This window comes from Calonectris borealis, chromosome 2 (assembly GCF_964195595.1).
Source record: "Calonectris borealis chromosome 2, bCalBor7.hap1.2, whole genome shotgun sequence".
NCBI lineage: Eukaryota > Metazoa > Chordata > Aves > Procellariiformes > Procellariidae > Calonectris > Calonectris borealis.
The window spans coordinates 107204117-107217573 of NC_134313.1; the positions used below are offsets into that span (position 1 = coordinate 107204117).

At 36.7% G+C, this 13457-nt stretch overlaps 1 protein-coding gene across 14 annotated transcripts in view; it reads right to left on the reverse strand.

The window, feature by feature from the left end:
* Positions 1-13457, reverse strand: part of NFX1 (nuclear transcription factor, X-box binding 1) — a 71235-nt gene that overhangs the window by 41576 nt on the left and 16202 nt on the right. For all 14 annotated transcript variants that reach the window (XR_012672543.1, XR_012672538.1, XR_012672537.1 and 11 more), the window contains exons 5-9: positions 11605-11710; positions 4286-4357; positions 2467-2606; positions 1302-1401; positions 943-1160 (exon numbers count right to left, since the gene is read on the reverse strand). Coding sequence is in view for 7 of the 14 variants with exons in the window: in XM_075142898.1 (XP_074998999.1) it covers positions 943-1160; positions 1302-1401; positions 2467-2606; positions 4286-4357; positions 11605-11710 (636 nt within the window). In the remaining 7 variants the exon portion in view is untranslated. The remainder of the gene's footprint in view (positions 1-942; positions 1161-1301; positions 1402-2466; positions 2607-4285; positions 4358-11604; positions 11711-13457) is intronic.

Genomic DNA, 13457 nt, shown 5'->3' on the forward strand with positions numbered 1-13457 from the left:
CCATTGTTTTCAATTTTTAAATCCTGAATCTATAGACTAGAGTTTCAGGTCTACAATTAACATTGAAAATGCATACATTTTAAGTATTTTTTACATTAGCGTATTAAAAAAAAAAAAAAAGATTTTGTGTGATACTATCTTACCCAAGTTTCAGGACTTTTTAGTAATTTTTTCTTCCTTTTCAGCCCAAAAGAATGACTTACTATGCATACCTTCATATTTCACTTACTAGGTTAACTGAAATTCAACTAAAAGCTAAATTACTCATTCCCTTTCTACTTGTTGTTCTTGGACTAACAGAATGGATCAGTCAGTAATAAGAAGCCCTCATCTTAACAGAATTTGTCTCTTTCCTCTCTAAAGTCTAACAAATCACGACTAAATATGTAGTCTGTAAAACTGGAGCTGCACACCATCTCTCAGTTAAATACACTTGAGTTACCTACAGCACTCACTGAAGTCTCAAAAAGCTTCTGCACATAACTTTCTCCAACTTTCCAACGCTAGTCTTTACTTCATGACCCTCTTACAGCAGCAGGAAATGAGTACTTACTGGAGGCATGTGAACAAAGTCATTTACCTCTACCAGTCTCCACACGGAAGTCAAAGATCTAGGTGGTCTTTTAAAAGACATCAGTACACATTACTCTCTAGAAATTCCTACAGCTCTATTCCTCTACCAATATAGGAAAGGTGCATGTAAACAAAATTTAAAAGGCTAGCTAGTGTTAGTGCTTTTTAGACAAATATATTTCCTGATTTTAAGGTATCATTATGAACAGTCACACTGCAGGCTCTGCAGTGGCTTTTACACTCAGTTTGGTTAAAACCCCAAATCACTAATCAAATATTTATTTCTTGAAATGAAACAGTTAAGGACCACTTTTTTTTTTTTAAATGATGAGATAATTTGAATACTCTGATGCAGAAAGTTCTAATTACCATAGCTACCACAAGAAAGAGGCTTGCCACATGTTTTTCCACATGATGGGATAGGGTCTGTGCATATTTTACGTTCAACACATCCTAGTTCCAGTAACTTGCTGAGAGGAGTCTGACCACAGGGACAGCGATACACTACTTGTGGAAGTCGTGGACAGAGCTGGCAAGGCTGAGGATGGCATACTTGCGTACAGTTGTGCCTCCCACAATTTAATTTTCTGGAAAAAAACAAACCCAAAGAAACAAAAAACAAAACAAAACAAAAAAGAAAACGGGGAATTATCTAAGAGTATCATGATCACTGAGTGTGAATAAAATGACCTTTTTCTTTTCAAAAGCCTAAATTATAGCAACCTTACTTGCCACATATATTCTGACATGAGAAGTTCCCAAATCCATCAGAGAATTCTTCCTTTGTCCCACACAATACTTCTTTAAAGTTGCTTCCACAGTAACACACTGAAAGAAAGCAGTATTCCACAGAAAACAACACAAGAGAACATCAGTGACAAAACACCTCCAGCAGTACAGCAAATATAAAAAGGTAAAATGTGAAAAATTGTTACAGTCAGTTTTTAGAAGGATACTGAAGTTGCTCTTCTTTAGATTTATTTCAGCAATAGAGGTTTCTCAGTCCTACAGAAGCCGGAATTCCTGTTTTTTGTTTTGATAAGGAGATAAAAACTAAAGCGGAAGTACTATCTGCACAAAGGGCTTACTTATTAAAGCAGTATACATAAGTTAATTATTACCTTAAAAGTTGAGAAAATTTTCTACGTAAATTGTTCAACAAAAGCGTATTTGTATACTGGCACACATACTTGGACAATTTAATTTCCATTCAAGAACAAGTTTAGAAAATTTTAACAGAAACCATGAGTAGCTTGTTGAAATGTGCTTTCCTATACTTCTTTCTACTCTTCTTCCACGTACTGTTTAATCAAGCCTCAGAATTATAGTAAAAGATTAAGTAGGATCATAGGACAATTCAGGTCAGAAGGGCCCTCAAGGGATCAGTTAGTCCAAGCCCTTACTTAAAGCAGAGTCAGCAATGAGATTAGATCAGGTTACTCAGTGTTTTATTCAGTTGGGTCTTGAAAACCTCCAAGGTTCCAAGAAAAGAGTTTTTCCTTACAGTCAGTTATAACATTTTAACTTAGGCTTATTGTTTCTCATCCTCTCCCCATGCACAGCCTGTCTCTGTCTTCTTGATTACCTCCTACTAGCTATTGAAAGGCCACTACTCAGCCTTCTCAAGCTAACAAAGTCCAGCACCACCAGCCTGTCCTAATCGGGCACATGCTCCAACACCCTAATCATCTTGGCAGGATTCTTTCTAGTCATGGTTATATTCTTATTTAAATATAAAGTGATGCTGACACATTTTCCATTTTTTAAATATTCTAGCAATAGATTTTGGTTTTGTTAAGTAAAAATAAAGCACTTGCCTCTTGGTACTGGTTTTTTTCGCCCTCTCGTTTTTGTAGTATAGAGTGGATATACATAAGGCATTCCAATACTTACCTTGCTGTGCTGTTAATTGGCAAGGTGAACATTTTCCTGCATGGCACACTTGAGTACAGCTGTGCTTACCACAGTTTAAAGTATTTCCACATACATTAGAGCAATGAATTTTTGTTGATTGGCCACAGCGAACTGAATGACTGTAGAGAAACGACACCATAGTCTGTCAGCTACCTTAATATCTACAGAGCATTTATTAAAAAGGAAAATACTTTTTCAATAAAATGTCAAAGCCTTTGAAAGGGAGCATAACTTATTAACGAAAGAGTGTTTAGGAAACAACTTCCCTATTTTTCCCCCTGCTTCCCCTCTCCCGCCCCCCTAAAGTAGGAAATTTATCACAGTCGTGAGTCTATGGAATTTTCTCTCAACAAAATGGAAAAAAAAAAGTGACACTATAATTTGAACCTAATGTATGGTTATGCATCGTGCCAGAAGAGCAGATATTTCTATTACAGACATCTTTCCAAAGACTTAAACAATTCTAAGTCCACTGAGCACAATGAAGATAGGGATGTGCAACAATGAAGATAGGCCTTAATAGTGAGTCAGTAGTCTACAATAAGAGTTGGGTTTATTAATTAAATTGTTTAAAAAAAGGGACAAAATAATAAATTCTCCTCTTTTTCCATTCTGGCTAGCCTCATACAATCGCTGTAAAATGTACATTTGAAATAGTTACTTTAAAACATCTTGAAGTCAGAGGTGCCATACCATACGTCTTGGATGCTAATACAGTACATATGAAAAAATGCTATTTAGAAGCAAGTTTTAAGTATTAAATGCAGTATTACAAAAATCAGCAATCTGGTGAAAATAGCTGGCACCTGGGAAATAATAATAAATCAAAATTGGTTGTAACTATTAAACAAGCTTTTAAATGCAAGGAACAGCTAGAATAAAAAAAAAGGGTGATCTTACTATGTAAAATGAAATTCAGTAATCTACAACCAATCCATTTTTCTACTGAAGACCAAGTGCTTTCAACCACAAATACTGCCACAGAAATAGTTGCATCTTCTTTTGAAAAATTAAGATCAATTAATATTACATTCAAAGTTTCAGAAATAATTGTAAAAGTCTGAAAACCTTTTTTCTAGAGCAAGAATGGTAACACTGAAATCGGTTTTTGTTTGGTTTGGTTCTGGAAACGAGTACAGGCAAACATTTTATTACACAGAATCAGTTCTAGGTAGCTAGAACAGGAACTCTAAAGACTCAGAACAACTGAGTATGAGAGATCACATAGAGTATGGGCAGTACAGTCTTGCTGTTGGCAGTGACACTATATGCATCAAACATGCAAGGAAAAGATAGCCTTCAAGTCTGGAATATACTACAGACATCTCTTTTGCTAGTGGTACAGTTTCTCAGAAATGTACACATTATTTTTTAAATTATTATTTCTGGAATGAAATAACTCAACACGACATTCCATGCAGACAGAAAAGGTGTGAACCTTTTTCTACTTCTTTCTCTGTGTCTTCTACAAAATAAAATAAATAAATACTAGAATAGGATTTCAAAATCAAATCAACTCACGGACTGGTTAGATAATTCAGCTACATGTACCATAAATTGATTTTTAACACAAACAACTCTTTTATTATTTTTATTTTTTCTTAAAAGATTAAAAGCAATTGCATTTTTTTTAAAATATAAAGTTCTCCAATTTTAGCGCACAAATAAAGTTACAGCTCAGAATAAACTTTGTTCCGTAAACTTGTAATAAACTATAAGAAAGAAAAATTTTATTATATAAACTTTCAATAAACTGTTCGTATATAAACTTCTGTTTGTATAATAGAAGCATTCTTACCTTGTTTGTCCACATTCACATGTTTTTGTTACAAAGGCTGGGCATGAAGGGCAAGGTCCTGGATGGCACAGGCTTAAAAACAAGTCAAAAAAGTTAACTTTACAATTCTGTTTACTTTAGTTTTACTACACTCCCAGAGAAACAATCCACCATGACTCAATCTGCAGTGCATTATCAGAACATTATACAAGCCACCTCCTGCAGGGTATGAAAGCATTATTAACACAAGAAAAAAAATATTAGATTATTACAGTTGCATCAGTCTCAAATGTCACTGATGTTGAAGAAAACTTCAGTATTCCTACTGCTGTCATATCAACAGTAACAGTGCTACTAATACATTTCATATTTTGCATTTCACCAGCAGACAGGCATCAACTCAACTGTGTTCATCACTGGTAACACTCAAACCAAACATCACATGTCCAAACCATTAATACATTTCTTTCTTCAATGATCTTAAATAGATTAGAGACAAACACTTCTCCATGAATTTCTTCTGTTGAGTTGGTGGCTTTATCTTTCAACTCAGCATTTCTAAAGCCACCAGTAAGAGCTGTTCCTGTAGGGTAACGCATGGGAGATGCAGCAAGTCTGCCTCAGTTTTCTTTCTTACCATCAAGTGCAATTTCCCGTGAGTGTCATCGATGGCAGTCCTTTACTTGATTATGAGATCTCACCTCCTGCTTCAAGAAACACTAGATGGTCCCTATCTGCATGTAAGACCTCTGCTGGGCACAGACAAGGCCAGGTTTGTGAAATTATACTTAACTAACTTGTCTGCACTCTTCCTTAACCAGTTCTCAGTTCTCTTCCTTTGCAAATGCAGCAACTCTCATGTGGAGCAATTATTACGGGCCATGACTGACCAGCCCAGATGTCCCAGCCAAAAGAAAAAGAAAAAAAACCCAAACAACAGCAAAAAAACCCATAAACACACACTATCCAATTACATGGTAATTACTAAATTCCCCAAGTACAGTCGCTACGCAAGTACTAATTAGTACACCAGTTACTATAGTCACAGGCAATATAACTGAGTCATGTCAGCAGTTTGTCAACAGTAGTCTGGCTCCCTTTTTCCTCTACCACTCGTCCCAGTTGACGACAAGGCCTAATCTAATCGCGCAACTTATGCCAGCTCTAACAGCAAAGCCAAGCCATTACATGATAAACCAATTCAACACGAAAAGACACCACCAAAACCAAAACCAAAAAACAAACGACCAAAGAAACCACAACCCTCCCTCTGTGATAGGTCAGTTTTATAGCATAATGAAGAGTTAAATAAGCACCAGAGCAGGCACAAGGAAAGGGAGAAAAGAGCAAAACTGGATGGAGCAGGGAAAACACAATACAGAGGGAAACAGGAAGAAAGCAAAAACATTAAATTAATTAAAACTGTATTGTGGAACTTTAGACAATGAAAATTAACTCATGCATTCTGCAACAGAAAACCTCTTGTAAAAGGACAGCACTATATATTTCACTTTCTTGACTTCAATTCTCCATGTAGGATTCTAAAGGCTGGATGCCAGCTTATAAACTGAAGAATCCCATTAAAAGTAGATATAAACTTAAAATACTATGATCTAGGTCATAACTTGGAAAAGGGAGAAGACACATCATCTTCAGAAATCTTGTCATGGTAAGTTTTCTACTTTTATATTATTTTCCTCAACACTGTCACATTCAAGCAATGTTAACATTGCTTCCATAAGCCCAGTCTTGGCACACTTTCTGATGATACTATACCACTCAACAGCAATTTATACTGATCGCAGATATTTTTAAGTCGTAAATACCTATAATAGTAGACTGCAGCCTTATAGCAAGATTCCTTTTGTTAGAAGAGTATCACGCAATTAATTTCCAGACACCTCCAAGTTTTGATAAAGTGTGTCTCTAAGACAGTTTTAAGCAAGCTTCTGTCATTTTCTTAAAAAAATGAACAGAAAAAACCTAGTAATGCAAAAACTAACCCTTTGAAACCAAACTTCTGACTTTAAAAATAAGTATTCTTTATGCATCCCTCCAGATACACGCATTTGCGCGCTACTTATTTAGCGAAACTCTCTGGTACAATTTGATTTATGCAGAAGCTACAGTATGTCTACAGTTCCAGGATTTACTTGATCAATACAACAACAGTTAAGACAGAAATTCAAATTTCATTCAGCACACAGACACACACAGAAAGCGCAGAAAATTCTCCTTAGATGATAAAGATGGATGATACCTTAGAATTTTAGTCTGTTTTAAAGGGACTAAGCAAAAAGTTAAGTTAAATGACTTAACGGTGTTACAAACTAAACTGAAAAAGGCAGGCTGAAGACTTCAGTATTAACTTCTGTTCAGTGAATGCAGAATCTTATTTTTACTGAAACTCTATTATCTATCATTAGCATGGATGATTTATTTCAAAAGTTACTGCTGCTGCTCTAGAGAACTGGCATACAAGGAAGGTTGTGATGATAGATACGTCCAGACATAGGAAAAATTAAACTTCCATTTTCCTGACAATCAAAATACTCTATGCTGTAAGACAGACCAAAAGGACTTCCAGTAACTGCTGGAAAAGATTACAGCACCAAAGATCTATGAAGAAAGACCAGACACTAAAATCTAAACTTTTAGTAGAGAGCAAATTTCATTTACTGCCTTTGTAAGACCTTTTTCAAATGCTCTCAAGGCCTGCATTTATCAGGAACGTTTTCTTGAACATTAAGCTAGATGTTTCTTTGATGTAGAACCTAACAGAGTGAAATGAATTTCAGTGTATTTAAACTAAAAATGTGAAGAGAACTCACTTTGTGAAGGGGTATGCACACAACAGCTCGCACTAGCAAAAGGCTTGCAAAGCACTCCCTTTTCAAACAGCTGCTTGTCTGTTCCTCAGCTCTGCCAAGAAAGCTGTTTATATAAATGGTTATTAACCCATTTCAATAAATCTGAGCAAATGTTAAAGATTTATTATTAAAACAGTGTAAGTTTCACCAAAATGGGCTAGCTAGTGCCACACTTAACACAGGCATCCAACTAAACTCTACACCATGAAGAGGAGATGGCAATAACATCTACATTTTAAAAAAAAAAAGTCAGATTGAGGAAATACTGTTGGGAATTGGCCAACCATTAAAAAATCCATATGCAAGGGTGGGGTGGGGAGTGGGGGTGGAGGGAAGCAAACTGCCAAAACCCAAAATATAAATGAATAACCAAAATACCACTTCAGTAGAAAATCATTTGTTCTGGTGGTATAAAGGGGATCAACACAGAGGTGCAAGCTGGTTACAGGCAACAGTAGGCTGAAGAATTGCTGTATGTCTGTAAGCTCATTTTTTAAATTTGAACACCAATTTCAGATATTCCTTACAAGTGTGAAAGAGATGCCAAATAATTTGAAAGCCATAACCACCAGGGTCACAAAACTTAAGGAAACATAGCTCTGATTCAAACTGAAAATATGTAGGATGCATACATCTCATTACATCAATTTTAGACAGTACTTAGACACAAAGGCCTCAAAAATGATGGTCTAACACTGCAAAGTAGAAAACTATGACCAGATAGACCCCCTCACATACAACACACTTCTTGCTTGAACCTGGCTGTCATCCTAATCTCTCTTAACCAGTGTGTGAGCTTTAATAACCTTTCCAAAAGCATCTATGTGATGCTGAGAGCTCTAGACATTCTTATTACCCATACCAGGATCTGTTCTCTTTTGAATCTTATTGATTATTTGCATCAATTTCTTGCAAGATGCCCTGCCTAGCAGAAGGCATTGTGCATTCTGAATTTGCCACCGTCTGATTTAAATGCAGGTCTCATTTCATACTCAGGGAATGCAGCAGGGGGGGAAATCCGCATACTTTCAATGTTTTCTTGATAAAACTAACTCCCTTACAAAGTATTAAAGTAAAGAGGATCCAAATCTTTCCCATGACTTTTAATCCAATTCTTTTTCCTCAGCCACAAGAGTCTGATGCTTACCTAGTTTTAAAAGGAAAACAAGATTCCCAAAGATCCACTTTGACCCAGTTCAACTTGCCACTTCATATCACATTAAGAATAACGTAACCACCTAAGCAGCACTTGGAATAGCACAACTGGCACCACCAGAAGATTGCATTACTAGTCACATCTCTCAGAGCTGCTCATTTCACAATCGTTTGCACAAGCCTAGCATACACCATAACACAATGCATATAGAAGGTACACAGCAGGAGGGAGACTGAAGTTTAGACCACCAACAACTATTACAATGGCTTACTTAGAACACCTCCTGTACTCTGCACATTTCATCTACACGGCAGAGGGAGCAAATACAAGCATCCTAATGCAAAGCAATGAGAACAATGTTCCTCTGATGTCACATATGAGCAGAAAAGGGGACCATTGTTTGATCCTGGTAGCGTCACATCAGGTAGCTGCAGTGTAGATACACGGTGTGTGGTTTCTGAAAACTCAGACAATACTGCAATTCAGATTCTGTTGCTAGGCACTGCATAAGTAATTCTGATATAAAGAGCAGGGGATAGCTATAAGTGTCTAAATCTCCCATCGTTGATGCAATAGCCACAAAGAAAGACAAGAAACTAAGCAAGAATCCCATGGCTCAGAAAGCAGGTTCCCCAAGACCCAGGTTCAAGTCTCACCAATGAACAGCATTCATAACAGGATTCATTCCGATTAGCTCTGTCAGAGACTCACAGATTGCAGATACAGAGGTCTCCTCAACTGCAAGACAACGGATGGAGCTGGACTTTAAATGAGTCCCACACACTTCAACTGCGAAGGGTTTCCCAGAATAAATGGGATTAAATACTGGAGAAAGGGCAACATCAAGAACACCACACCAGACTCAGTCCACTGCCCATAACAGTGGACAAATCCCTACTATTAACTAAAGTCACACAGACTTGAGAAGAGCATGAATAGCTTACCCCAGAGAATTCATCGTCCCATCACACTGTGAGGTAGAAGGTCTTGAAAATGACATGACAGACCCAGAAGGAGGAGGAAAAAAAGAAAAGGAAAAACAAAGAAGTTTTTAGGATCTCAGTGAGCAGAATGGCATTTCCGGTTCAACCCTTCTCACCTTATGGGAACTTGTGGGAGCAGAGGAAAATGGCACACAGCAGATCCATAATCCAAAGAAACAAGTGCTTGCAAGAAAGAGTTCTCAGATCATCTAAACTCAAGCAAGGACCATGAAGCAGACTCCTGGCTTTGATGGCAACAAGTCCACCTTTGAGTACTCTCTTGAGGAAAAACTCTGCCCAGATACAGATCATGATCTGGACTTCTAGACCAGTTGAGGTTCTCCAGTGGGTAGAAGTTGGTAAGAGACTGCCAAAGATTCATTCAGATGATAAAGCTCCACATCTCTAACTCCACCACTTCCTGATACAGCAAGAGAGAACCAGGTTTCTACTTGCTTTTTGATACAGCAGATGGAGGCAGAGTGTGTCCTTGTTCCCATCCCACATGGGAGGAAGAAGTGTCCAAGGTATACTGAGGAATGTTCAAAACTGGGTAACAGTGATGCTGAAAGTGCATTCCTCTCCAGATCACTATCACAAGTCAGAGTGTGCCAAAACCACCCGTTAATCTTGATCTGCACCCTTGCTGTCTCCTTACCTCCAGGACTGGATGATCTCAGCATGGTTTTACTCATGTGGAACAAGCTGAATGATAACACTTTTACACTTCCTACAACTTAAACTGGTAGCAAGCTGGGACTTTAAAAGGTCCAAATTTTCACAGCTCTTGATACAGATCAGACTACCAGGACTACAAATTTGTAGCTTGCAATAGGCACAATATTGCCACTACTGTTCAGAAGACTTCCCAGAAGAGAATGCCAGAGACTGAGCCTCTGCTGTAAACTGGGACAGGAAAGAGGAAGAACAACTGTTTCATACAAGCGCTATAGGAAAGTTTGTCAGGTAGCAGATTGCAGTCAGGGACTTCTCAAAGTAGTTAAGGAGTCTACTTATGTCTGACTGGGCAAAAAAGTCCTCCACATGCCTCTCCTGAGATGGAGGCCAGCAGCTGGCCTCCAAGAGAATCAGTGTTGTGCTGAGTCAGGATATCAGCTACATCAAATGTAGTCTGAAAGCTGATCTATGTTTCAGTTTTATCCTGCAAACCACAGTGAAGAAGATCTGGTATGATGATGAATTAAGAAAACAGCTATAGCACTGAAATGCCAGCCTGAAAAGAAATCTAATATAATATTTTCACATGTGGGAAAGAAGTATTAAAGAGCAAAGAAATACTTTCATTCAACAAGATGTTGAAATAGGTTTGAAACACAACGCATTAAATAAAAAGTTCGGAGTAAAGTTCTAGTAAAGGTCTGAGTTTTAGTAAACCTTGGAAAAAGTGTAAGATGACAATCTATTTGTTGGAATGACTGAAGTTTTTGTGTACCAAGAGCAGAGACAACTGCTTCTGACTATTAAGAATTTCTCAAAACAGAAATATGAACAGGTATTATGGACCAACTTCCACACATGGAAGATGAAGCTAAATAGGCTAGGAACAACATATAATTTATTTTTCTGACTAGCAAGCATATTTATACATTGAAAAAGCTCGCCTAATGCTGTTAACCTTATCAATATAATACCACCACACTGCTAAAAAAAGATCTAAAGGAAAACATCCAAAACTGAAAATAGAATTGCTCTTCTTTGCCTCTCTTCATTGAATTATACTAATAAATGTTAGCAAAAACAATCCGAGTTACACATACTGATTAAGATCTCCATGAGGAATTCCAATTCAACCATCTGGTGGTCTCAACAAATAGATAAATACACATATTGCCCTCTTATCCCTCAACAGTTTACAAGCCAAAGAAAAGAAAAAGAAACAAAGAATAGAAGTAAGCAGTCCTTCAGTTTAACCAAGTACCACTAGCTCTTAGATTAAGATTATACAAACACTATTACAGGAAAAGCAGTACCTAAAACAACTGGTGGACCACCGGATACACATTTAAAATTACTTCTATTCACTATTACTTCTCTTCAATGAAAGTTCTTGAAACCAAGTTAGGCAGCTGGTTCAGTTCCTAAAATACAATGGAAATGTTGCTACTATTGTTGCTGACCTCCTGTTCATTCTCTCATATGAACTCACTTTAGATGTACGAACACAAATAGCCTCCATTTCTTCGAGGCTTCAGTTGAGCTATAAGCCAAATACACCTCTAAGCATATCCTATAGTCAAAAAATATCCAAATACAGTCTTCAGAAATTTTCTCTAGATCATGTCAATATTCATATAATAAACATTTACTTACATGTTACAAATATGTGGGCAGTCCAAACACTGTCTCTTCTTTCCACAAAGTTCGCCACAGCTATGTGGGATTTCATTTCTATTCCATTCAGGATTGTGCACCTTACCTAAACCACGTCAAAGACAAAAACATATTTATTGCCTTGAATAAAATACTGAGTTTGGGAAAAATATCACACCAAAAAGAAAAAGCTGTATTTTCAATACTGGCAGTAGTTGTCTTTGAAAAACAAAATGACACAATATGTTTTATGTTTTTCTCAGCTTTCAGTGCTGATATATACTCAACTTAAAAGTAAGTGCCACTGGAATATCAAGCTCCAGAAGATTCTTTCCTTCTATGCCCTCAGCAGGCACTTAGGTAGCTGGTATTTTACGTTAAATTAAACTGATAAAATACAAGAAAATTAAAAGGTCCCTTTAGTTGGTCAAGCTGCATAGTAGATAAGAAAATTAAAGGGTGAAACTCCCTTGCTGTCTCAATGCAGAAGACAAAAAAAAAAAAAAGAAAATAGGATCTAGCCAGTAAGGTTAGAGGAATAGGGGCAGTATAAGGAATAGGGGCAGAATGAAATGACTGGGCAAATTATAAAAGTCACTTCTCTAAAAAGAAGCAGACTTTACATAAATCTAAACATTAAAGGTTGACGTTTTGATGAATGCAGCAGGAAGTCTTGAACAAGAAGTGATAAATCCAGTACGTTCGCTTCAAGTATTCTGTATTTCAGATAAGCACTGAAACCATATTTTAATTAATCTGACATACTGTTCGCAAATCTCATAGCTGTAAGTGCATGACATGATCACCAGTGTTAAAGTTAATTGCCATGGTTAACACATGCAAACCTAATTTGGCTCTCTGCAAGAGGGGAATTAAATTACCAATGAAGCAACTGAGCCAATATTACAAATTTGAGTTGCAACAATTAAAAACATCAAGAAAATGTATTTTTGGCAACATAGTTGTATCATTTTAACTCTTTTAGTACACCTTTGTATATTCTACGAATAGCAAGTTAGGAAAATACGAATAAACACCACATATGGCATTTATTCACCTGAGTTTCAATTAAACTAGTCAAATATCCAGGAAAATCCTGAAAATTAGAACATTCAGAAAAAAATAAGCTAGGAATTTCCTCATGGAATGGTGAAAAAACCCACACTTAACTACACTCAACACATAGTTAGTATTTTGCATCAAATAGAAGACAGCTTTGCATAAGCCACTGGTGATGTCCAAATGCTGTATCTATCTATAAACGATTATCTATGTAAAATTATCTATAGACGATTAAAGTCTTATGTTCCAATATGGTGCTCTGCTAATAATAACCCTGTGGACAACTTGAGGTTCCTGCTGTAGATCTCCCAAAACTATGAAACAGTCTTTAAGCCTAGGCAGAACTTCTTTCCTATTTAACAGATGGACAACCTGTCTTATAAGTGTAATTTTCATTTGGAATCATTCTAACTTAACTGTTATCCCCATACTCGTAAGATTTCACACATTGTCATACAAAAACTCTCTTACCTGCATTGCACTGTTCTTAGCTGACACATTGACACATAAAGAGAACTTTAGATAAAATTGTTACCTATTACAGCATAAGTCTAGTTTCTTTAGGGCAAGCTCACTGACTCCCAGTTCCTGTCTCAATTCCAGAATATTCTGTTTTGTAGAAAGCGAGGTGAAACTTCCCAGTGACTCTGACTTAAGGAAGGAGAGCTACGTGAAATCAACACAAATTTCAAAAGTGTAAATCCCAAACAATATTTATTTGCATGTATGCAACTAAGTAACCTAATTAATTTCTCCCTTTTTGTCATATACTTATGGCTTAGTGAATGTTG